This window comes from Tachysurus fulvidraco, chromosome 2 (genome assembly GCF_022655615.1).
Source record: "Tachysurus fulvidraco isolate hzauxx_2018 chromosome 2, HZAU_PFXX_2.0, whole genome shotgun sequence".
NCBI classification, from domain to species: Eukaryota; Metazoa; Chordata; class Actinopteri; order Siluriformes; family Bagridae; genus Tachysurus; species Tachysurus fulvidraco.
The window spans coordinates 11,216,715-11,244,566 of NC_062519.1; the positions used below are offsets into that span (position 1 = coordinate 11,216,715).

Here is a 27,852-nt window from a genome sequence, read left to right on the forward strand (position 1 = left end):
TTATACTAAAAGAATAGACTTTTATTAAGCATTGTAAGTTGCATTCAATTTTCTTCAAATACATCACTCCACAAGCCGTCAACAATCACTCAAACCCAACGGTAGATCATTCTTTGACACCCTATGAGTAAGGAAGAAACTCCGATCAACTTACATTAAGGTAGCCTATTTAGTCTTGCGGGCAGGGAAATACACCATATTTCTGATCACTAATGTGTAATGGAAGGCATCAGGAAGATTAGGTGGAAAACTTGAAGTAATGATTCTTATTCAGAAGTACAATAAGCTCTGAAAACACTAAACAAAACACCAAAATTATCCCACAGATTACCTGCTTACTCTAAACTCTCAAAATTGGAAGGTCATATAATTTCACTGCTTTGTTTTCCAGCTAAGAAAAGGGGAGGGAACGGGAAGGGCTGGGCATTTGAAGACTGAAACTTTTTTCTGCCCAGAGATTTTTCTCTTTTCCCCCCAGACATATGGTTGGCTAACTTGAATGCAGAAAACGGAAACAAAGTACAATAACGGATACAGATATGGATGAGTATATCAGGGTTAACAATATTTAAAATGGCTAGATAACATCTGATATTTTGGAGTAAATGCAACAGAGGTCAATAATCACAAAAATTGAAGGTTAGCTCAAATCAGTTAATGACTAACAGTTAACACCTTTAAAAGGACTATTACTGATTATTAGCCTTTTTAAGATTTTGCAAATGGGCACAGAACTTGTAGAGATGGAAGAAAAGGGACAACATGCATAACTACACACCATTTTTAAAGTTGAACCATGCAAAATGTTGCTGAAACCATCATACTGTTCTACAATTGATTCAAGAAACCACACTAATATCATTGATGCCTGGCAATTCTTGACAAAGAAAAGAATGGCATTTGTCATTGGCTCTTTTGCACCTTTTCTAAGATTTTTCTGTTTCTTGACTGTTCTTACAACACTTGAAGCATGGCACGGAGATCATCAAAACTATGCTGCAGTATTTATTCTATTTACTTTATTTCCAAACACTTCTGCACATTTTAGCTAAACCCACAGTGATGACCCAGTGAGAAAGGTGTCCGTGCTTCTCTTTATTCTTGTGTTTTGAGTTTCACTTCTTAAAAGAAAAAAAAAGCATTTACTGTGACAACACAAAATCAGTTACAATGGCAAATATATATGGTGCCAACTATTGGTAAAATGTCTCAACATATGAGTATAAAAAGTCTGCCAAAATGATTTTTGGCTTCAGCAATTCAGGAGAATGTAAAATAAAATGTCTGTATAAGCAGTTTGAGACAGGTAATTAGTGAGGAAGGAGTAGACATAACTTCTTATATACTGCTAGTATTCTATAACTGGTATACTTTTATGTCTATACTTTTGAGAAATTTGAAATTATAAAGTCATTAAAATCTTTAATGTACTTGCTTGCTGACATCAAATAGGGATTCCCAAAATAATAATAATAATTATTCATACAGTAAGTCCTTATTAATCACTTTTTGGAGAGGAAAAAGGTACACCAACTGTAGGCTTTCCATCTTTCCAGATTTTCCTTATACCAGAACCTTCCATCTTTCACCCTCTCTATAAAAATAGGTTTACTCTTCTGTTTTTAAAACAGCAGTGCTCAGTACTTCATCTCTGTGGCACTCACTGTCTGTATTTAGTGCAGTTAAATGAGGACTCATATTGCACATTTTGGAGTCGTTACTAAAGGCACTTTCTGGTTGGTTGGGAGCTACTTTGTTCCCATTAAGCTCCGCCTTTTTGCCCTCCACCCCGTTTTCAGCCACGACAGACCCATCAGATGAGGTTTTGCTCTCTGCATTGGGTTTCTTCCATTCTTTCCCTACGTCATTGGTGGAGTTAGCATATACAGGTTTACTCTGGAAAACAGGAACCCCATTATGACTTAATTTATTTAAATAATAAAAAATGCAAATTTGAAATAATCGTTTCAACATTATGTATGCTAGTAGAAATAATGATAATGCCATGTTCCTATATAATCTAAAGCTGCAGTTAAGAGTTAATAACGTAATGTGATTAGCATAACATTCTAGTCCATGAAAAATCCCTCCTGCTTTGACATCTTTAGATTTTTTTCTATATTCACAGTTTACTTAAATAATAAACTTTAATAGGAATACTTGTACATCTGCTCATTTTATGCAATTATTCAATCAGCCAATCATGTCAGGCAAATTCTTTCTGAAATACTCAAACCAGCTATTTGGTCACCGACAACCATACCACAGTTAAAGCTCACACATTCTGATCCTCATTCTGAAGTTTACATTAACTGAAGCTCTTTACCTGTGTCTGCATGATGTACACTGCACTACTGCCACATGATTTGCTTATTAAATTATATCTGCATTAATATCTGCATAAATAAGCAGGTGTACAGGGGTTCCTATTAAAGCGCATGGTAAAAGTTGTATAGTTCTGAAAAGAATAGGTTTTCCCATTTGCATGCATCTCAAGTACAAGTAAAGTTCTAGCATTTTAAAATCTGCTTAGCTAGTTAGTTAAGTGACAAAGAACAAAATTACATTCAAAAGATTCTATTTAAAAATCAGTGAAAAACTGACACACTGAGTTTCACACTGTCTGAACTGCTTTTTTTTTTAAGTCTAATTAAATGTAAAATGTATTAAAGATATAAAAATGATAAATATGATCAAGATTATATCTATATTAATTAGACTGACAGGATATTAAGAAGATCTTATTTGAAAAAGCATTAGGAACATTAAGTTATAATTATAATTTTTTTTTATTTTATAATACTTTTTTAAATAAAATAGTTAATTATATATTATAACTATTGAAACCATGAATTATATTTTAAGTATTAGTTTGTCAGCCAAATTTCCCATATTTTAATTAAAAAAAGTCAAACATTTGTCCACTGCTATCTGTATAGTGTGCAAGTCTGTTTCAATTGTACCATGTGAAACTGGAAAGCCAGTATAAACAAACTAAATAGTTTAGACATGTGTCCAAGACAACATGATCAGAGCATGACCTTCACTGTAAAAGGATGGGAAAATAATGATTAGTGAAACTAACCTGGTGTAATCCCTGACTTTTGAAACCTCTGCCAAGATATCTGACTCCTCGACCAAAGCTCCTTATAAGAGGGGTTGAAATCACACCTCTTGGTCGTCTACGCAAAAGAAAAAAGGTTAAATTTCATGTAAACATTATGGAGATATTTAACTGTTGTTGTAAACAGGACAGCATGGGGATGGGCAATTAATCGAAAAGTAATCGAAATCGACATTCAGAACCTATAATCGATAAAATTTTTCCAGGTCGATTATTTCTATTACTTTCCCATTAACAACACTACCATGTGTGGAGTCACGTGACCCCGCTCCGTTACGTTGCGTTATTCCGCTGAAATGTCGAGCATGGAGAGCTTAAACACTCAGACAACTGAGCAACAAGAGCAGCTTGTATCAAAGAGAAACACAGTCTCCGTTGTTTGGACACATTTTGGCTTCGTTAAGGATGACATTGACGCCCAAAGGTATTTGGTTCAACACTTGGAGCGCAATCACGTTACTGAATATGAACAGTGCATGGCTCAAAAAAAAAAACAAAAAAAGAGACTGACACGCGTCCAGCAACAAGTGCCTCCGCAAAGCAAATGTCGATAACAAATGCATTCACAAATGCCACACAGTATGAGAAGAGTTCAAGAAGAAATATGAAAAGAATATGAAATATGATATGAAAAGAAATAACTGACGCTATTTGTTATTAAAGGATATGACTCCCTTGGCTACAGTGGAGCGAAGCGGGTTTAAACACCTCGTTAAAACTCTCGACAGAAGATGCACTGTGCCATCGCGATCAAATTTTTCTAGAACTGCGCAGGACGATGGACCCATTCCTGAGCCTTACTTTGCACTACATTGAGGACGATTGGAAGCTGAGCCAGAGATGCCTTGAGACGGCATATTTTCCAGCCGATCACACGGCAGATATGATTGCGCAAGGTCTGAAAGATATGCTTTCTGAATGGGACCTCGCGGAAGAAAAACTTTCAGCCATTACGACAGACAATGAGAAATGCACTGTTTAAAATATTATTTACAGGATATACAAGAGTTATTTTATTTAGAAGAGATACTGCTTATTTTCTACTTTTAATATGAAAAACATTGAAAATAATTTATTTTGTTTCCAAAAGTGCAAGTTATTTATTTTTACCTTTTTTTTATAAGAACAAAGTGACTGTTCATTATAGGCAATGTGTGCTTTAATTTCAGTTGTCTACATTGATGTTCAATAAATAATCATAGATAGTAGATAGTGTGTGTTTCCTTCAATTATTTTAAAATCAAGTAATGCACCCTTCATTCAAAAATCTCACTTGTAATATGTGAGCATATTTACTAAACAAAACTTGTCAGTGAACTATGAGGGCAAAAAAATTAAATAATCGTTCATTAATCGTAATCGAGTTAAAATGTTCAATTAATCAAGATTTTGATTTTAGGCCAAATCGCCCAGCCCTAGGACAGCATAACCCCAATCTTGCAGGGACAGAGTCTAGATTTCCCCTTCTGTAACACGCACATGATGGCTGCAAAAACCCACTTCAAAATAACATATAATACACATAAAATAACAAAAAAAAACATATATTGTTTATTATACTAAAAAAAAGAAAGGAGTGAGAATGAAAGTGAAAAATCAAAGACATTAATACTTTTTTTTTACACAACTAAAGATAATTCAGAAAAAAAGAGATCTAAGTTCCTTAAATTTTGTAAACAATTTGCCAAAGTATCATACATATTATTGCTAGAAAGACAATCCTTTCATGAACAAAACTTAACTAAATCCAATAATTAAATTGTAGGCTAAATCGTTTGAGCAGGAAAATCAGAATCAACACCAAATTGATTTGGGATATGAGCAAAGGACACATTTATAAATTTGTTTAAAATAAACATGTGTCCCGTTGAGTAAAACTTCAATAGAACTCACCCTCTGCTTGGTCCTCCAACTGATACAACCTGAATAGGAAAGGAACCCCTGCCCCTGCCCCGGCGGGAGCCCGCCCACTGTCCGACCACTGTGCCAGCAATCTCAAGTTTGCCCCCTTGTGATGGGATAGCCTGCAGTCCTGATCACAAATACACAGTTCAGTCATTAATAGCACTTTTTTTTAAAAAAAAGTTCAGAACCACTGAAGTGGTTCTTAAAAAAATGTTCTCCATTTCCATTCCAAACACCATTTTGTCTAACATGGTCTGCTTATTAAATCTATTTATTGTTGTCAGGTAGGGCTGGGCGATATAACTATATGTATCGCGATAGACACATGATCGATATCAATAAAAAAATGTGTTCGATAAAACGTTACATTTTTTTTTTTGTTCTTTTTTTTTTTTGCGGAAAGAAAAAGTAATTTTTATTACCGTTCTTTTAAAGGTAGGGTCTCCGATGTTTGAGAAATGCTTCAGAAAATGTCGGGACGACAAACTAAACAAAAATCAAAACAAACGTGTAGCCAATGAGCAGAAAGGGGTGGGTCTTGTCAATATGCGGCGGAGAGAGTGTTCAGTGCGCATGTGTGACATTAGCAGAAAGCGGTTTTAACATTCACATGGAGGATGAAAACAAAGAAAGAAAGCGAAGAAAGGCTTACGATCAGGCAAGATTAAGACCTGTGTAAATATAGGATCAGCTTTCCAGCACTGGAGAGAACTGAAGGAGCAGGATGTTGGCCGCATATTCACAGATTCGAGTTTCCCGAGTCAATAACTCCTGAGCTAAACGCTGCAATCGTATTGTTCTTCCCTTCAGCTATGATAGACACATTTCTTTCTGTTAGTTGCCTGGGTTAAGCATGTATGTGTGGGCGGAGCTATAAATACAGGTTGGGACCCATTTGGGTTAGGGGTGTGTTTGTTTTGGTGATTTCAGATGTCAGCATTGGCTTTCAAACATCGGAGACTCTACTTTTAAGTTCTTGATCGGAAATTTTATTCTTCGTCGGAAAAAAACAGAGGTTGCGAAGCAAGTTTGGTTGCATTAACAAAGGCACTCACTCTCTGGTAACCTGGCAATGTAGGGAGTGACACACTAGCAGCTAATCATGTAACAGTATGTATGGTTGCGCCGTTGTCTGCTGGATTTCTCATCAGTAACCGGCGACTGATGAGCAGAAAATGAGCTGCAGCGAGAGAGGAAATTGTAAATAAAAGAGGAAAAGTCAGCTACTTTTTCATATTTCTGCAGGTTTTATATTTCAAACAATGTTATTGTACTGTATCAGGTTTGTTTTTTATATTACAGATGTATCTAAGTCTACCTCAGTTTTATTTATGTTTACAAAACTGAACATATTTTAATACACTTTAGTCACCAGAAGGTGAACAGCTAGTGAACTTCCTAGCACTAAACTTGCACTAGATTCTCAGGTTTCTCTATGTTTATTTTTAACACTTTGCACTATTTTATTACACTTTATTAAGCATTTCTTAGATTTTCTTACATTTTGCCCCTTAAATGTTAAGAGATAATTGTTAAGTGTTCATTGTGACTTTAGACTTATGTTTACATTTTAATTATTTGAGTTTTCCATGTTTGTTGACATTTCTGTCTTAATAACAGGGGATTATGATCAGAGGAAGGTTAAGTTTAAAATAAAAATGTTTAAATGTAATATATTTTTCTTCTGGTCCTTATTTTAAATGGGTCATAAAAATATCAATAATTATCGATATCGACCGATATGAAACACTGATATCATGATACAGTTTTCAGCCATATCGCCCAGCCCTATTGTCAGGTCAGTAACTCTGAAATAAAAGCATTCTCACAGTATCTTATCTGTAATTTTTTTTGCTAAAACAAAAGTAAGCTTGAGTCAAAAGTACTCATCAAGTATCAGATCAAGCACAACAATCACTTGCCTGGCATGGACCTGCCTCGCCCTGGTGCAGGGGGCAGAGGAGGAGGTGGGTAGAAGGTGCTGTTGGGGGGGTAGAAGGGCATGACATGCAGAGGTGGGAACGTGAGGGGGTGAGGAGGCCGAGAGAAGTTCAGACCCTCCATAATACTCTGGCGCATCTTCTCCAGTTTGGAGACCAGTTCTACCTAAAATTAAGATGGGCTTAGAGCTCAGTGTCAGATTTTGAAAGGGTTTATAAATTAGTTGGCATGCTACATAGTGCAAGCATTTTGGGCAATTTTGTAACCCCTTCCCCCATCAAGAATGAGATTTGCAGGTAATTGCTGTAATTATTGTATACATTCAGTGTCAATTCATCTGTATAGCACAGTAAACAATGGACATTGTCTCAAAGCAGCTTTACAAAAACCAAAAAAATCTAGAAGACAAATTACAATGTCTAAAATCTAATTATTATTTATATATACACATTTATAAATCTTACATACATTAGGAAAATTCAAGTGACATTAATTCAGGAATATTAATGAAAATATTTTATAATGGATGAAAATAAAAAATCTGTATTTAAATACAGCATCTCATTAAGATAAATGATGTGAACCTTAGTGAAAAAAATTCTAATGACCTTTTCATTCTTTGCTTCATAAAATCTATTTAATAACTCTTCCGCAATTTTTAGTGGCGGAAGGTAAATTATGATTACCTGACCATCACAGAGGTCAAGAAGTGGGACCTTTTCTCGTGTGGCCTCAATCAGCTTGCTCTGCAGCAGCTTGCCATCAAAGTACATCCACGGGCAGCAGTGCTCCCAGGGTATTGGCTGACCACACACGTCATTCACCAGCAAAGCCATGTCTACACCACACATGAAGAGCGCCGCCAGCTGTACACCTCGTGCATCCAGGTTTTCAATCTGGAGACAAAAAAAATGCATTGTTAGATTGAAGGGAAAATGGACAAATAAATAAAAAGCGAGTGTCCCAATCAAGCAGCAGCGAAGCAATGAGAAGCAAGGAACACAGAACCAAGCACAAGGGGTAAGACAGCCAGCATGAGCAGTCTACAGCAGTCAGCCAAGCAGCACAGACTCACTATGAATAAATTATTTTCAATTCATTAAAGTATTCAACTAAATGACTAATTAAATGTTAGGAAAGTCTTTGTTCTACATGCTGAAATAACTAAATGCTTCATCTTTTTCTTTTACATATGTAATCACTTTATGTGGATTTTATATATGATGCCTGCTATAGCTACACTCCTAAGTATTTGTAACATCACACCTCAGTAGTTTTGGTTTGTGTTTTTCTTCTCAAAATGAGCGATGATCATTTCTCAAGCATTAGTGAAGATTAAAAGTCATTGTTGGTTTTCATTACTCAGGCATATTGCCCAGCCCCTTTTGCTTGCTACAGATAAAATAACACGCAGTGTGGATGGCTTAGGCAAGTAGCAAATGTCCATGTGTACCCATGAACAAATTTAGCAAATAAGATAAACTGAGAAATAACAACCACAAGACACAAATTTCTGTATATTCAAAGTCAAAGAAAGATGCAGGATCTTTTCCTACAAAGCCAGCTAATATATTAAAGCATGCTTTAACATTATCCACTAAGCAAATTACATTGGATTATGTAGAGGGTCCTGGGAAAGTTTCTGCTCTGTGCTGGATGGGTGATCTCCTTTAAACCCAAACTAAAACCCAGATATATTATATTGCACTAAAAATAAGTCTTGGACAGAGCGTTTTCCCAGGACATTCCACATACAAGAGTCGCAACACAATCACCTTCAGTTCCTGCAGTTGGTCAGGCTCATAAAGTTTAGGAGAAAGTGCTTGGGCTAGGAAAGCGTCAAGTTCGTTACGACGCAAAATTCTTACTCCTGGCCATTGTAACATAAACCTGAAGCAAAACACAAAGGAGTGAAATACAACAAAGTACAGGAACCAATTAGTTCTCCTGCTGCTAAGAACTGGTTTTCTGGAGGCAGATCAAGCCATACAGCAAAACGTTAATAAGTAAGTAAGTAAGTAAGTAAGTAAATAAATAAATAAATGAGTTAATAATATCTGATCTTTGCAGTTTAGTCAGAGTGAAATTAGAATTAGACTAACTGAAACAAAGAAGTAATCATAAATAATGACCCCAAGTAAATCTGATTTAATATAAGAAACACTGTGGATATTTGTTTAAACTTCATCTAGAAAATGAAGAAGAAAAAAATCAACCACTGAAAGTCTGCAAGTCTTGTGTAATCATCATGAAGGTGAACAGAGAGTATCCTACATCCTATGAAACGTTCACTTTTGGCTGTGATATAGGCCTGCAGCTTTTTGTGTATGTGCGTGTTCTCTCACCGCAGTATGCAGCAGAGCACCATGAGATGAGCGGGAACATTTGCAGGGTTTAGTATGGCTGGAGTATCCGACCTCATGCAGGCCAGGAAAGCCCTTATGCGCCGGTTCTTGTCTTCCACTGCCTTGCCCAGCCACAGTTTTTTCAGGTTGGGACAGGTCCACTCACGGAAGGAAAGGGCCTCAACCAGCTCAGGAGTGTGTGGCGATTTACCCTTGTAGGCTGACCACTCTTTTATAACAGCAGGCTGATCTGTTTTTAGATGGAAAAGGAAAGTAAAGGGTTGGATTTCTGTGGCTGCTGGCATATTTTTACTGTGGTCATTTGTTCCTTGTGAAAAATCATGTTACACCTACAGAAAGGCACTAATAAGTACTTAAATTAAAAGTACTTATTTTAATGGACAATAAATCACATTATTTTCTGGTCTGCAACTACCCATGATTGGAAAGCTTGAGCTCATGATAGTGTGATTCTTGGCTGACAGGAGAGGAACCCGTTGTGGTCTTCTGCTGTCGTATCCCATTCACCTCAAGGTATGGTGTGTTGTATAAGTTGTTTCATGTCAAACCAGTCTGCTCAGTCTATTCTGATCTTTTATCAACAAGGTATTTCAGCCTGCAGATTCTCTTCACTCAGGAATTTTGTTTAAACTCTAGAGAAAGCTGTGTGTGAAATTCGCAGGAGATTAGAAGTTTCTAAAATACTTAAACCAGGTCATGTGACTATGATAACCATGCCACATTAAAACTCAGAGTTTCTAATTTCTTCCACTTCCTGAAGCTGTATGTGCATGATTTTATGCATTGTATACACAGCTTTCAGAGGTGGACTTGCTGATGTGTTTTGGATAATTTTCCTGTTGCAGAACCCATGTTCGCTTCAGCTTGAGGTCATGAACAGATGGCCTCACATTGTACTTCAGGATTTTTCGGTAGACAGCAGAATTCATGGTTCCATTTATCACAGCAAGTCTTCCAGGTCCTGAAGCAGCAAAACAGCCCCAGACCATCACACCACCACCATCTTTTTTTACTGTTGTATGATGTTCTTTTTCTGAAATGCAGTGTTACTTTTACGCCAGATGTAATGGGGTACACACCTTCCAAAAGTTACACTTCTGTCTCGTCAGTACACAGAGTATTTTTCCAAAAGTCTTGGGGATCATCAAGATCAAGTTTTCTGGCAAAACTGAGACAAGCCTTTATGCAGCAGCAGTTTTTCATCTTGGAACTCTGCCATACAGGCCATTTTTGCCTAGTCTCTTTCTTTTGTCATGAACACTGACCTTAACTGAGGCAAGGGAGGCCTGCAGTTCTTTGGATGTTGTTGTGGGGTCTTTTGTGACATCTTGGATAAGTCGTTGCTGCACTCTTGGGGTAATTTTGGTCAACCGGCCACTCCTGGGAAGATTCACCACTGACTGTTCCATGTTTTTGCCATTTGTTGATAATGGCTCTCATTGTGGTTCGCTGGAGTCCCAAAGCATTAGAAATGGCTTTATAACCTTTTCCAGACTGATAGATCTCAATTACTTTCTCTCATTTGTTCCTGAATTTCTTTGGATCTCGGTATGATGGGTAGCTTTTGAGGAACTTTCGGTCTACTTCAATTTGTCAGTCAGGTCTTTAGAGCCCCTTTTCCACCAAGGCAGTTTGAGTGCTGGTTCGGAGCCAGAGCCTAATTTAGAACCAGTTCTTTCTTTTTCAACAGCCAAAGCACCGGCTCTGAAGCAGGAAAAGTGGTTCTTAAGTAGCACCAAAACGTCGCTGGTCTAGACTTAAGAACCGTTAGAACTGTTTGCGCATTTGATAATATACCTTAAGTATACTAATTTTTAATACACTTTTACTTTACCGCAATATGAACAATTATCAGCACACATTATAGTAGGTAGCTACATGCTAAGGCTAACTTTTTTCTGTGTTAATGATAAAATAATGAAACCAGAAACCTTTGAACAAGCACCAGCACCAGCTCTGAACCAGCACCCGGTTCTTTTTGGTGGAAAAGGGGTACAAGTGATTTCTTGACTGTGAACAGGTGTGGCCTGATAAACCACAGTTATGTTTTAAACACTTTTTCACACAGGGCCTTGTAGGTTTGGATTTGGTTTTCCCTTAATAATGAAAACCTTCATTTAAAAACTGCATGTTGTGTTTACTTGCATTATCTTTGACTAATATTTAAATCTGTTTGACCGGCTGAAACATTATAGTGTGACAAACGTGCAAAAAAAATACAAAATCAGGAAGGGGCAAACACTTTTTCACACCACTGTGTAGCTACATCAACATATTTTTACAATACACCAGCAAATCTCTAAACCGGATCCAGGCAACATGTGGGCCACACTAAAACATTTCTGACAAAAGCAAAGGAGGATGGGTAATTAATTATATGTTTGCAGTGTATGCTCCTTACATTCTGGGAGGCGATTTCTTCTCATTGCCTGCCTCTCCGCTTTCTTCTTGGCCTCAGCCAGGCTGAAGAGCACACCATAAACATACTGGCGGATAGGTCGGTACAGCTGCACGGCGGATGGCAGCTCCTTATTTGCTTCATCTTCAATTGCAACTGACAACTTTATCTCTCCCTGCAGGTAGAGATGAAAAACCAGGCTGGCAGTCACTTTTGAGGACATGACAACTATAACTAAATGAGGATTCAACAACCTTTAATTCTCAAAGCTTGACAAGGTCTGCTTGTAATTAATAAATGTACACAAGATTCTGTATATATTTAAAGCTCATAGGTGATGTTACAGCCTGAAAACAGACCTTAGTGAGAATGTGGTAGATGTAAGGGTGCATGAGGCCCTTCTTGTGTCTGTGTTCAGCTACTCGCAGCACCTCAGGTGCCACCAAAGGCAAAGGTGGCGTGGTGATGTCCATATGGTTTCTGGTTGGCATTGAGAGTAGAGATGGAATCTGGGCATTGACACCATGATGACCTCGGACCACTGTGCCTTGACCCATAGGGGAGGTCACAGAAGGCTCAGACTGTACGAGAAGAAAGAATAGAGCATCATGCGAGAAGGAAATTACACTACTGCATTATACACATCTCAACTGCGATCAATTAACAACATTTCACTGCTGGATATGTGCATTACCCACTTTATTTTGGTCCTCAAGGTCTCCCTCTGGCACACTGTTCACCTGATCTCTTTGTTTGTTCCATCCTTTATAGTCACTTATATGACTGAAAACAAAGAAGATAAATATAAATAAATAAGTAATAAAATGCGCTGAGGTTTTTAAACTAAACAGTTTTAAATTACTTTAGTCAGTGGACAAACTTGGAGTTAGCACAAAAAAGTTTATATCAAAAATATGTTACAATTGTAGTAGTTTATCGCGGTTAATGGGGACCGGAACCCCTCGTGATAGGTGAAAATCTGCGAAGTAGGATTGGCCCTAAGTTTGACCTTTTCACTGATGGTCATCATCTTTCTCTTCCTCTTGTGCTCACTAGAGGAATCATTCGCAGGGGCACGGCACTTAGAAGGCATTGTAAGGGCTTAACGAAAAGTTAATTTCGAACACAATACGCGAGACACAGTTGACAGCATGAATGAGAGTGGTGAGATACAACAAGGGAAGAAGCTGGGAAAGGATGCGATGATCTCAGCTCAGATCTCGCGCCGGGAACCAATCATGTGCCTTGTCTGAGCGCCCGTGGGTATATACAAAGCCTCTGAGAGAGTTTCTCTCTTTGTCTGGCATCCTCCAGTAGTATAATTCCATTCCATTATAGACGTGGTCTTTTCTGTTGATAAACCATAAATGCACTCTAAACTTATACACTGGGAAAAACGGTCACAAGAGTGACTTGTTGAACGTGGCATGGTTGTTGGTGCCAGACGAGCTGGTCTGAGTATTTCAGAAACTGCTGATCTACTGGGAATTTCACACACAACCATCGCTAGGGTTTACAGAGAATGGTCCGAAAAAGAGAAAATATCCAGTGAGCACTAGTTCTGTGGGTGCAAATGCCTTGTTGATGCCAGAGATCGGAGGAGAATGACCAGACTGGCTCGAGCTGATAGATATGCAACAGTAACTCATAACCACTCATTACAACCGAGGTATACAGAAGAGCATCTCTGAACGCACAACACGTCGAACCTTGAGGCAGATCACAGCAGCAGACCACACTGGGTGCCATTCCTGACAGCTAAGAACAGAAAACAGAGGCTACAATTCGCACAGGCTCACCAAAATTGGACAATAGAAGATTGCAAAAATGTTGCCTGGTCTGATTAGTCTCGATTTCTGCTGCAACATTCGGATTGTAGGGTCAGAATTTGGCGTCAACAACATGAAGGCATGGATCCATCCTGTCTTGTATCAACGGTTCAGGCTGATGGTGGTGGTGTAATGGTGTGGGGGATATTTTTGTGGTACGCTTTGGGCCCATTAGTACTAATTGAGCATCGTTTCAATGCCACAGCCTACCCGAGTATTGTTGCTGACCATGTCCATCCGTTTATGACCACAGTGTACCCATCTTCTGATGGCTGCTTCCAGCAGGATAACGTGCCATGTCAAAGCGCGAATCATCTCAGACTGATTTCTTGAACATGACGATGAGTTCACTGTACTCAAATGGCCTCCACATTCACCAGATCTCAGTCCAATAGAGCACCTTTGGGATGTGGTGGAACGGGAGATTCCGACAAATCTGCAGCAACTGCATGATGCTATCATGTCAATATGGACCAAATATATATAAGGATATTAGGGGTGGCATGGTTCACAAAACCCACATTTCGATTCATATCACGGTTTTAGGGTCACGGTTGTCGGTTCTGTAAGGTTCTTGTTTTTATTTTTTATTTTAATCTTCAATACTCCAGAAATTTCCTTCAGCATTTGATATATAGCTTATTAGCTTAATTATCCACAATTTAGGATACTGTATTAACATTTTTGTAATGTAATCATGCACTAACTGAATCTGACTCGTCTTTAAGCACATTATTGGGACCATCTCTGAGTAAAAGCTAGGTGAGATTTTGATACAGCAAGAAAGAAGACATTGATGATGACATGCTTCTCGTTTATTTGGCAAAAAAAAAAAGAATGTGTCTCTATCTCTACAGGAACTTGTGCCTTTTTAGCACACAAAGACTGAAATTAACTTGCGTTTATCAAACTGCCAACTTCAGTGTAGCTCTTACAAAAAAAAAAATTTAAAGAAAAAGAGAAACTCTTACAAACTCTGTCTTTTAAACAAGTCAAAATATTTTAAACAAATGTATAATATAATGTAATAACATAATATAATGAGGCTATAACAATAGCAAAGGGTATAATCATAAAGTCAAGCATAGGTTTAACCATCTTAACACAACTGTCATATTAGAACTAGTGTTGCCATTAGCATATTGAATGCATTTTGCACAATACTTGCACACAGTCGCAGTTCTATCTACTGTTTTATTTCCGTTGTCATCGTAAGTAACATCAAATCCGGTGTGTGGGAACATATTGGATTTCAACAACGCGGGCGCATCCGCCAACTCCGGGCAGCCTTCATTATCTCCTCCACTTGCCATTTCTGCAGCACTCCTTACTCAACTTTTACTGTCTATATGTATGTTCGCGCGAAACTGTCTGAGGCGAAACTGAGCAAGGGGCTACATTGCACATGCGTCGAACTGTTCGACGCACACACGAACCGAACAGAGACAAGCGAACCGAACAGTTCGGGTGTTTTTTCATGTACCGTGCCCCACTAAATCCGCATGTATATATATAATTATTATTATTATTTTACATATTACATTGGGTCTGAAGAATCATGACTGATTTACGGATTATGAAATGACACTCTTTAATGCCCCATCTCAATATAAAAGCAAAAAATAATACAGTCTAGCAGAAAGCACTTTGCTGTAAAAGTTGCAGTGGGAGCTTTCTCAGACATTTCACTACTCACTTGGCAGTGGAGCCATTGTTTTCCTCATTTTCGGATGATGAAGTGGACGAGGCATTGAAGACCATCTCGACAGGATTTGGAGAAGCCCGCTCATATAGCGGTGTGTGTTGCTTGCCGTCATGTGGAATGTCGCTGAAGTTATTCTGATCCGAGGGCCCTTTAGCCATCAACCCAGAGGAGTTCTGCTGGCTCTGAGAATGAAATGGAGAAGAACAGGGACAATGTAATTCATTGTCTGACAGTTATTTTGAATTGGCCAGAAGTAATAAGCACAGGTTTGTTCTTTGTACTTCTATGTTAAGAGTGGATATATTATAATGCAATTATAAAATTAAAAGCTTAATGCCTTTCAATTAATAGTGGCTTGGCTACTTGCAACAAGCAACAGCCTGGGCTTGCAACAATGGCAAATGGTCTCTTCTTTGATGACCTGGTAAATCTCTTTCCCTTTCTGAATTACGTGGACAATTTGGTACTAGCTTGTGGGTTCTCTGTTGAGGAGGATGACGGTACTTGCACACATTCTTTAGTTCTTTGGTCCCAAGGTTAAACCAGTTGGTTGATAAAGCATAAAGGAATATGTTACTAAATGCATATAAATCGTTGTTGCACTTTGTTTTGGATTTTCTTGTGAATACATTTCAGTCCATCACAAGGCACCATGCAGACACATTCAGACACAATCAAACCAATCCACTTACAGTCAGGTTCCAACGAGGTAGAGTAAAATAAGACAACCTATAGAATTTGAAGAGCTTTGAGAAAGATGGAGATACTTTTTTTCTGTGGTTTTATTTGAGTTTATTTAATTATTTTATTTTCAAAACCATGTCAGCATTTCAACTATACAGATGGAACAGGAAAAATCTATAAGTGAATTTAATTAAATAAGCTATTGAGGCGGTCATGATTATTAAATAACTGTATGATAGCAATTGTTTGACATAACCACGGTTGTTGTATCCAACCACAATTATTGTGCAATTAGATTAGCCACAAGAAGGATCTTGTAGTACCTGCAGCACCCTCCTTCCAACATGCTTTCTCTGCATTCATTAAGCTAAGCAAATATGAGTGTCAATTTTAAATGACACTGATAGGCCGAGTTTTGCATCACTGAACCATATCAGCACAATAATACAGCAAGGATAGATCTGATATCGAACACAAAAAACAACAGCACCTGTCTGGACAAGATCTAAAGACACATCATCCCAGTGAATTTGCAAGGCATCCACAGCCGCACATACATCCCGTCAGCTGCCAACAGCGGAGGCTTTCAAACGGTTAACAAAATATAAATGTGACAGCATTAAACGGAGCACACTGGCAGACAGTGTTATGAGGTACATTGCGAAGGACATGCAGCCGTTTGACAGGGTGGAAAAACAGCATTTAAAGAAATGCTTCAGAACTTTGACAAGCAATATGATTTGTCTGAAAAAACATACATTTCCAAAATGGCAATCCCGATTTTTGAACAATCAAGTAAAAAAAGATATTATCAAACATCTGAAAAAACTCCTTTTTATTCCACTACTACAGACAAGTGGTCCAGCTCAAACATCACTCCGTACATAAGCTTGACAGTGCATTACCTCACAGATGACTGATCTCTAGGGTCAAAATGTCTAGAGACAAGGTACACCACAGAAAACCACCCAGCTGAAAATCTAGCATTAAAGTGTATTTCATCAGATTGGGAATTACATGAAAAAAAGTCCTGCATTACCACAGATAATGGAGCTAATATTGTTGGAGTGGGCAAACCTGTTTGGCTATGGCTATTTGGCTGTCACAAATGCTATAGCTAGTGAAAAAGAGAGCACAGCTCGTGCCCTAGGACTGTGCAGAAATCTGTTAACCACCTTCAGTATGAGCTGGATAAAGAAAAGAGACCTGAAAAAGGCAGACTGAGACCAACATGCCCTAACATAATATCTATCTAACCATCTATCTAATAATTTCAATTAGAGGATTAATGATGATTTAATTTAACTCTATTAATTATTATTATATATAATTATTATATGTATGTATGCCTGTATGCATGTATAAAATAACTAATGTAGTGTAAAGTGAAATAATTATTAATCCTTATTTCCAATTGATTGTATCACAAATTTGTATCTGAACTATTTTTGTAAAGTAAATGTAGTTAAAAAACTAAATGTAGTTGACAATACTAAACTAAAAAAATGTGTCATAATTCCTCCACGATGTCTCTACCCGATGGGGTATGAAGCAAAAATGATTTACAGAGCTCTGGAACAACTACTTGCAAACAGACGTGCCCTGATTGATGACAGAAAACATGGGTACCTGAACCAGACCTGGTAGGAGGTATGTGCCCTTGAGTCCATCAATGCAGCACTGAAACCTCTGGCTGATTTCACTGATGTTTTATCAAATTCAAATTTATTTGTATAGCGCTTTCAACAATTGGTCTCAAAGCAGCTTTACAGAGCATAAACTTGAAACAAAAGGGTAATATAAAGATTTATATAATAAAAAATGCAAGATTAATATTAAATATATTTAAATGTCAGGGGAAAAGTATGTGACAGTGTCTTCCGTGAAGCTGGTGCTGGACCTTTTAAACTTTAAATAGCCCAGCTAATCTTCAAGAGCTCCTGAGAAAGGCTGTCCTTCTTGAGCCAAGGTACAGGGGTCACTCTGGAGAAACAGCAGTGACACCAAAGACGAGCTTTTAAAGGCAGGGTCTCTGATTTTTGAAAGCCAATGTCAACATTTGAAATCACCAAAACAAACACGCCCCTAACGCAAATGGGTCCCACCCTGTATTGATAGCTCCGCCCACACATACATACGTAACCCAGGCAAATAATGGAAAGAAATGTGTCATCATCATAGCTGAAGGCAAGAACAATACGATTGCAGATAAACAAACAAGCAAAAATGACACACAAGCATAATCATGCAAAGGACGGCATATATTACTTCTGTGAAACAAAGCAAAACCAACATTACTCACCTATCGAGAAGGAAAAAAGCGACCTCGGCGTATTAAGCAAAGTTGGCCACATATTCACAGATTGGAGTTTCCCGAGTCAATAACTCCTGAGCTAAACACTTATTAGCAAAACACGGTTGTAGCTTCCTCTCTACATTAGTGAGACAGAAAAAAGGTGTTATTTGTGTAGTAACAGCATTTAGCTCAGGAGTTATTGACTCGGGAAACTCCAATCTGTGAATATTTGGCCAACTTCCCGCTCCTTCAGTTCTCTCCAGTGCTGGAAAGCTGATCCTACATTAAGAATACGGGCCATACTTCTTGCCTTATCGTAAGCCTTTCTTCGCTTTCTTTCTTTGTTTTTATCCTCCATGTCAATGCTAAAACCGCATGTCACACATGCGCACTGAAGACTCTCTCCGCGTGTTTTGACAAGCCCTGGCCCTTTCTGCTCATTGGCTACACGTTTGTTTTGATTTTTTTTTGTTTGTTTGTTTATTATTCGGCCCGACTGTTTCCTGAAGCATTTCTCAAAAATCTGAGACCCTGCATTTAAAAGAGATGAAGATGATAGAGCAAGAGAGGAGGAAGGTGGGAAATGCACTGTATAAATATTTGATAAATGTTATTCATGTAAATATATATTTTAAGATATATAATTTAAGATAACCGCTGCCCTTCACTCTTAACATTGTCTTAACAAATCAGTGACAAAATGTGGATATAACACCTCCTGCACCAAAAGAGCCTGTGTGATGTACTACAACACAGAAGAGCTCAACCGTCTACCCACGTGTTCCCAAACACAGTAAAAGCTGATGCTGAACTGTCACGGTACCTACAGGAAGAGGCACTAGATACTGCAGAAGATCCTCTGCTATGGTGGCGAGATAATGAATCCGGGTTTCCTTTAATTTCCAAACTGACAAAAAAGTTAAAATGCATTTGTGCAATAAGTACTGCTTCAGAAAGAATGTTCAATACATCTGACAATATTGTGACCCAAGTAAGATGTTGTCTTAAGCCAGAGAAAGTGTTTCTTTCCTTTAATCTACCAGGCCTTTGTAGATGTGACATCTGTGACATTTATGGCTTGTTCGGTTATGGTCATAGTTTATTGTGATTTACTGCATATGTAAATATGGTTTAATTTGGAATCTACAGTCTTTTCTTATGGTACTGTATTGTCAGGGTTTTTCCCTACATTGAAAAATTTTTGGCGGCCGCCAAAACGATTTTTTGATGTGTAATTAGGTTTTGTGAGTGAAGCAGGCTACTGACGGAGTGACGGAGAGAACCAGCACAGATCAAAGCACAAAGTAACCTGTTGCTAGCTAGCTGCTAATTTTATTAAATTTTAAATGGTAAAAAATTACGCTATTACACCTTTAAACGGTACGTATTTAATGCTACCAACATTTAGACGTATGCTGCAAGGTGGCTGTGGATAGGCCCCATCAGACTGAAATCGACAGTCTTTTAAAAAGGTTCTGCAGTGTTAATTAAAAGAGACGAGTTAAATGTTCATCTGCAGGCTGTGATATTTGTAAATAGATAAATTGTGATACCTTTGATATTTCAAATATACTTTGGTATTGATGATGTTTACATGTAAAATACGTTGTAATCGCTTTCTTTTAATATCTAGGCTGACAGTGATAATTTTTTCATGAATAAATAGGATAAGGAAAAATCACAAACTGTTTCTTTGTATTTATTTTAAATTTAACATTTATTGTCAATATTGGGCTTTCGGATCATGTGGGTACTAGTGTACTCTTTGCTGTGTGTGGATGACCATGTCAGCCACCACCGAAGACCAATTTTGACCCAGGAAAAACCCTGATTGTGTTTTTTTCATTTTCAGATTTCTGAAAGATACAGTGTATATTATTCACTGAATAAATAACTATATTAAATGTGTGGTGTGTTAATTGTATACCATTAACAATTAATCTTCATAGCCCTAAAACAAACAATTAATTGCTAAAGCCCGAAAACAGGCATAATCGCAATTACTTATTTGACAATTAGTCACCCAAATATCATAATTGTGAGAGCCCTATAAGCTATTATAAATTAGTACTATCTAGTAATATCATTGTACAGAGGTGCACTGTTTGAATGGAAAACAATTATTTGAAAAAACATATTCCAGTTTCACATGATGGATGAGCTGTTAAGGGACAATGCATGAGCATAAGTATCAAATATTACAATTTAAATATGAAAAGTTTATAACATTAGTTTACAGAGTTTACTAAGCAGTCTATTCTACAAAAAGCCCTTAATAATAACTCCCTAACTTCACTACAAGATAAAACTTTTTTGATCAAATCCGGTTCTCTCAACAACTGCATGTCACCTATTGTTTTTGTAATTCTAACTATTTACTGTATTCTCAACACACTCATCATAGAAAGCAAATAGGGCTGGGCGATTTACTCGAATGTGTAATCGACTTGTTTGAATGAATATCGGATTTCTCTTTAACATCCGCTGACGCTCCCCTCTAAGCTCCCGTAGTTTCGAATGGGCTCCGCCCTCCCCCCTCACGTTTGCCATAGAGATACAGGATGCACTTATTTCCAGGGAAATACACAAACAACATGGCAGCGAGTAGGGAAGAACTCGTTCCCAAGAAAGTCACATTGTCATCTGTCATATGGAATTGGTTCGGTTTTGCGGCGTCAGACGCAGAACAAAACACCCCGCTGCAAAGTGTTTTTAAAGTCTGTTGCTAGCAAAGGTAGCAGTACAAGTAATTTACTGCAGCACCTTAAACAGAGGCATGCTGTCGAGTGGGAGGAGATGCTGTGCCCTGCGAAATGAAAAAGACCGCGGCAGCACAAACACACCCGCAAAAAACAACCTACCGTCTTAGAAACATTTACAAACAGTTTGAATCAGAATCCCAGAAGGGAAAATCAAAACAAAATAAAGTAAAAACTTGTTTTGAACTTGTTTTTGCAATCTGCAGATTGCTTTTTTAGTAGTAGGGGGAAAATTAATTTAAATCGTAAATCGGATTTTTTGTGAAAAAATCAGGGATTTTTTTTTTAGGTCATATCGCCCAGCCCTAAATGCAAGCCTGGCAATTGACCCCAAAGCTACTAATGTTAACTTTCCAAGTTGTCCATTTGCAAAATCATTAATAATCATTATGTTCCAGATATATTTTTATGATTTACACTGGCCTTTTGAGCAACTTGTGCACAAAATAGATAGATAGATAGATAGATAGATAGATAGATAGATAGATAGATAGATAGATAGATAGATAGATAGATAGATAGATAGATAGATAGATAGATAGAGATAAGCAAGCAAGCAAGCCTGACAATTTATTGTGTTGTCATGACCGATGGCTGCGGTGTGTACTTGTACTCAACACTCATATTCACACTGTCTGTAGGTGGGGCATGAGTTTAGCACTCACCACAGGCTGCTGCGGGAGAAAGGGCTGTGGAATGTTGGGCATTGGTGGATACGCGTACAGTGGCGAGGATTCGGGAACTCCAAGCCGCTTTGGTCTGGCTGCAGGCACACAGAAGAAAAATATACTATAGGATAGAAACGCAAGACCTTGTACTCACTGGGAATTAGAAAAAAGACCAAGCATTCTGTTCTCTTTTTACATACAGTTAAGCCATGCATTCATTGCCCCTTGCTTTCCTGTCCTTTGGCCTTGTGTGGCAATCTTGAACACATTCAAGAAAAAAATGAGTTCTAGTGAATATGGAAGAAATCTCTGAAGCTCATGCACTGCACCTGGAGCCTACAGACACCTATTATTGAGATGTCACTACTGAAAAGGACCACTGCTGACACAAACTTACTGACACAATAGGAGTTAGATAGAAGACAATATTCAAAGATATTTGTAAATTACATTCTAAAATTGTATTGCTTATCCTCTCAGACATTGGTCTACTGTTTATTTATTTTTTTGTGCTTTAACATAATACAATAGAACAATGACCACAAATCACAAGTACATTGCAACATAAAGCATAAGAACATACATCATCAAAGGAAACATAGAAGAATAAATGCATAAATAAAATAAAAAGCAGCCACAGCCAAACAATGAACAAAGGTTCATGTTGACTTGCCAATGAAATCCTGGAACTTATAATAGTGGGTTCATATCTGGTTTTATATATATATATATAATACATACAAATAGGCTTCTTGCATCTGATTTTTGTTATAAAATTCTTAGATTATTTTCAAATCCACACCTCTAATGCTGCTTTTGTAATTCCGGTACGAAAATGTAGTACTTTTGGAGGAATTTCACAACATGTGTGTGTGTATAATATATATATACACACACATACACACATACATACAAATCAGATGCAAGAAGCCTATTTGTATGCATGGGACATAAAAGCCATTCCAAAGTGCACACAAGGTCTGGGGGATAGCAAAAAAAATTCAAGCTTTACTGTGAGATCTGAGGCTGGGAAACTGCTTAGAAAGACAGAGCTTGTCTGTCCAACCTGGACTTGAGCAAGCCACAAAAAAACTCAAGACAGAAAGAAATGCTTAAAAAATGAAGAAAACATGAACTTACCTATATAAGAGGAGGACTGGGGAGGTTTACTGGCAGCTGAATAATACTCCACTGCTTTCTTAAAGCGTACAAGTTTGTCATCAATCCTGGACTGGAAACAGCCAAGCAAAAAAGGTTGACTCAAATTGTATAAGGAAGATTGCTAAAAGGAGATACTAGAGAAACAAGTAGGCATACCTGGGAGTGCTTGAATATGTCTTTAGCAATGGCTTCAAGGTCATTGACATCCTGCAAGTTGTGCACATACTCTGCCACAGCTCTTATCACAACATCACAGGGAGGAAGTACTAGCTGATGGGCACGGACCTAAGAATAATCCAAGTACTTGTCACTGCTCCAGGCCTTTTTCTTGGCATGAAAGCAACAGGGCAAAACACTGATTTTGAATCATTCGGGACTAGACCTAATTCTCTCAGAACCAGTAAAAGAATCAGGTAAAAGAGCCACAGAAAACCACAAGAGCTGTGGCAAGAAAAGCACAGAAAAACATTGAGAGTTAACAACTCCACTTATATATTGAACCGCTGACACAATGGCTAGTGTTCACATGCCCTGACTACTTTTACATTTGCATTATTACAACCTGGAACTAAAATGTTCTTGACAGTGATAGCTCATCTGCCTTGCTCATTGATGTGGTGGGGAAAAAATATGATTTTTGCATTAGTTTGGAAAGTCTGTGCCCAGATATTGTGCCCCATTAAAGTAGGAAATAATAGAATAATAATAATTCAATAATGCAAAAATCTGTTACAGTACATGATTTCAGTATGAATTCCTCTGTCATAATTAGAAAAACCAAGAAGTTATAAGAACAAAGCTCAGGAAAAGTGTCATTCAGGGACTGGTTATATATAAAAAAAATCCCCAAAACCTTGTACTAACACAAATCTGTTTAAAGGACTATACACCAAAATTAAGGCAAGGACAGCATTCATGTTACCCCTAAGCAAGTCCATTTCAGTTCCAGGTTGTAGCTAAGCAAAATGTGGAAAAGTTCAAGGGGTAAACAGTTATGCAAGGTACATAAGTAAATTTCTTTTAAGAAAAAAAAATAGAGACAGAAGTTTTGGGCTGAACAAACACATCAGGTTAAAGTTCTTCAACACAGTCCCTGAGAGTTACTTGCCAGACCTCATTTCAGTCGTTACCAAGGAACCTAAGCACCATGGTTTACTGCAAAGGGAATGTAACACAAGGGCAAGTCTTATTTTCGAACATTTGTAAACACTTACAGAGACTCACTTGGTCTTTGAGAACATGCAGGGATAGTGCATGCAAAAAAGCAATTATAATTGAAGGAGGGGGAAAAAAAACAAGACTATGAACATACCCTTGTTTTTTAGTGGATGATTACTGTACCTTCAGGGATGCTAAAGGGTGCTCTGGGCCAAGTAAACTCCAGTGAAAGGCAGCAAGATCCTCATCAGGCAAAATGTGATTCCCTGCAAACAAGCAACACACAAAGCACTTTCTAAACAGGGGCAGATCTCTACAGCAAGCGACATATCACTCATGTCACTTGTGGCCATGTAATGACCACTGTCTGTCACTTATTAACATACAGTGCAGTGGAATAGCAGAAAAATCGCAACAATTGTATTTTTTCACTATATTTGTGCATCAAACAAAATTACCTGTATTTAGAGACTAAATTTTGGTTTGATTAGAGAACTCAAGCAAGTCATACTAGATGTGCCAAACAATTTTTCCAAGGAACCATCTGAGCCACTTTTTTCATACATAATATGCATAAAATTGAGAAAATTTAAGGCCAAATTGCGCTCGTCACATTGTCACCAAGTTGTTCACTGCCATCACAAACACTGTAGCGCTGTGCCAAATGTGTACACAGAAAATACATTTTTATTCGCTGATTAGTGTGAACGTAGGGTAACTTGAACAAACTGTCAGCTTCAATCCCTCTACTACTAAAAAAAAATCATCTCAAACTCATTGGTAACTTATTCACTGATAATATAGCTTACCTAAGAGTGAAGCAAAAATTACAAAGCTATTTGGATTGAGATCCAGCTGCTTGGCAACTTCATGCATCAGGTACTGGCTGGTGGTTAGGCTCTTGCCGTTACGGCTGAGCTTTAGAGCGTGGGCACTGAAGTAATATGGAATGTTGCACAGACCATAATCAGAATCATAGGCTACCAAGCCATGGAACCCATTCTCTCTATGTAAGATGATTACTTCCTGATGATGATCCTCAATGCTCTGCACAACCTGGGAAAAGAAACAAACACTACTAAAAAAAATTTATCAAAGATGTAAACTTGATACTTTCAGAATCCTAAATAATTACTAGCATTTAATTCATAAATAATCAGAAGAGAAATCCATTAACTTCCTACTGGATCACATACCAACCCCCATTAATTTGTGAACACAAAATTGTTACCATTTTGCAATTAATTTACTTTATTCAATGGCACCTTGGTTTCCTAGAACACCCATAATGCTGTTTTACTACCGGCTGATTAAAATGCTAGTGGGATTGAGCCCTTGCTTCATCTCAAACTAAACTGAGGTATGCAACAGCATTTTAATCCTTTAGTCTGTTCAGCTCTCTGGGCTCTTCCTCTGAACGCTCTGCTCAAACAGATCAGCTTTCAAAGCTCCAACACTATCGTGTTCAGAATCTCACAGTTTGCCATCTAGGCAAGCCAAGTCTCTGTGATATATGTAATATGTAGTAAAACTGAACTATGGATCTTTAAAGACATTTAATAAATTCTAATAAATCTAACAATATGATATGGTGACAAAATGTGTTTGAATTGTTAATTAAAAAAAACAACAACAACAACAACAGCAGCCGACCATACTACCTACATCTGGCCTTATTTCTCCCTTAAACCTGAAAAGATGTCAACTGTTGTACTTTTAGGCTTTCAAATGGTAAATCAAAAGCAAAAAACATCAATATATCACAAGCCTAATGAACACTTAATGTAACGAAAGAGGTTTCGGTTAATAATCAATCAAAAACAGGTCAATACTGATAGCTAAGTTATAATAATAAATATCAAAAGATTTCACATGTGCCTTGGGAGGAGAAAGAACTTGTTTATTCTCAAAAATATTCACTGATGAAATATAAAACAGCATGGTTTCAGATTCCAGGTCTCCTCAACCATTTCAGGAAAAGACTCAACCCAACCAGCTTAATCAGGGCCTGTTTGTTGTGTGTCCCGGAGTTGTGGACTCAGCTTATGTGATGTCCATCTGTCTGGCCTATCAGTGCGTTGGGTTTCCTATAGTGTCGCCATAAAACTCCTTAAAGTAACCTATCAGAGCAGGACAGAGGCAGGTCGAAACAGACAACCTAATACCATGATAATATCCCCACTATTTATTCTGATTACTTTGGCCTTTTGGTGGAGTGACTAATCACAGTTTGAAAATAATGAATGTGAAATGACTTTAAGTGAAACTAAATAATCTGCGGTTTACAAGACCAACCAATACCGTAGTTAATTTGAAAAATTCTCGAGACTTCCTTTTATTGGACAGAGAAGAAGGAAAGGTGGTCAACTATTGTTTTTAAGGAAACCGTTTAATCTACAAGGAGAACGTGAAAGCATGTATACAACTTTAGCAGCCTATGGATTATAACAAGGCCTAGAATGCTAGCATGTTCTGTGGACAGTTATCTAGCCAGCTGATCGGTTTCAGATGACAGCTTGTACTTGTGTCAGTTGATGATGATGATGTGAGTGTGATTCACTCATCATCTGTATTTAGCTAACAAACTGAACATAGCACCATAATGAAGACAATACTTTTAAAGGTTTAATAGTGCGCTTGCACAGAGACTAAAGGAGAACATATAGCCAAAATCAACAGCTGAAATGCTACTAGCTCAATCTGTCTTTACTTCGGAGGAAAACAATGATCTCCGTCTGTAACGTAGGCCTCGATTAAATTAGATAGTTTTTTTCCCCAAAAAAAAGTGTCATACACGTGTTGACAAGTTATTTGTCATAAGGAAAATGTTGTAAAACCCCGTTAACAAGTGGCTGCTGGTAGCTTCTACAAGTACACAGATAGCTACTTTGCTAACTAAACTGAACATTTTATTAGTATATCCTGGGAAAACTACATTAACAGCTTTACATTAGGCGATATTTCTTCGTGAACGAGTCGAATCCAGGCTCGTTGCCGCGAAATACTACTGTAGCTCCAAAGGAAAACTAGTCACAAGTGTAATTGTCATGAAACTAATGTACTCCTGTTACGTGACGCTAATGGTAGCTAACTTACTTCAATCCGGAATCTGAGGAGCGCCAGGCGGATGCAGTGTGCCATACACACAGGCGGTAAAAACCAGACTTTGGGTGGCGGGGTTCCCTTGTTCTGGACGTGGCTGACAATCTGCTGCGCGGTCTGCCGGTCGTTCACCTGACGCTTCACCCACTCGTGCAGGCGGCCCTTTTCCAGCGCACCGTTGAAGCACACCTGCAGCTGGATGTTACCGTTAAAGCAGGCCTTGGCCAGAGCAGCCAGGTAGCCGAGCATGTGGTTCCACTGGCCGCCACCGACCCAGTCGGTGTAGAAGCCGCCGTAGAGCCGGTGCACGCAGTTCTCCGCGTCCACTAGCAAGCGCAACGGGCCCTGCGGCGGCCTCTGCCTGCCGCCTCCCACCAGACTCCCTCGCGCCAGCTTCTGCAGCTCCACCGGCACCACGGCGCTCGGGCAGTGCTTCTCGATGTACTCCTGAAAGCCTTGAACACCCATGACTGCTGAGGGGGGAATTAAAGCTAGGGAAGTAAAAATGTAAGTTAAAATAGCGAGGAGTTCCAAGCAGCCTCTGCCTCAAACTCTCGCCTACGCTGAAAACAAAACAAATATTGCCAAGGATGGAATTGATGAGTCCGAAATTAATCAAATCAAGATTTGTTATTATTTTTGGTGAGTTGTGGGGGTATTTTGGTTCATGGCCGCTGGCCGCCATGTGCAGTCCTACGGAGCCATGTCTGTGGTCTAGAGCGCAGCGAGCTGAGCTGAGAGACGGAGCAGAGTGAC

The 27,852-nt window shown here is 38.3% G+C and overlaps 1 protein-coding gene across 2 annotated transcripts; it reads right to left on the bottom strand.

Annotated features, from left to right (window-relative positions):
- LOC113641265 (constitutive coactivator of PPAR-gamma-like protein 1 homolog) lies at positions 1-27,852 on the bottom strand. 2 transcript variants are annotated; one of them, XM_027143859.2, is made up of 17 exons: positions 27,091-27,852; positions 24,804-25,050; positions 24,178-24,260; positions 22,993-23,121; positions 22,816-22,906; positions 21,673-21,770; positions 15,260-15,450; positions 12,433-12,517; positions 12,094-12,315; positions 11,738-11,909; positions 9,316-9,565; positions 8,746-8,860; positions 7,687-7,866; positions 6,952-7,135; positions 5,018-5,156; positions 3,086-3,182; positions 1-1,896 (listed from the first exon to the last, which is right to left on the bottom strand). In XM_027143859.2, the coding sequence occupies exons 1-17, from the start codon at positions 27,562-27,564 to the stop codon at positions 1,609-1,611; spliced, it is 3,045 nt and encodes a 1,014-aa protein (XP_026999660.1). In that variant the 5' UTR covers positions 27,565-27,852; the 3' UTR covers positions 1-1,608. The 2 variants fall into 2 exon arrangements, with proteins under 2 accessions (XP_026999660.1, XP_026999659.1); XM_027143858.2 differs by having other exon boundaries at positions 7,657-7,866; positions 27,091-27,851.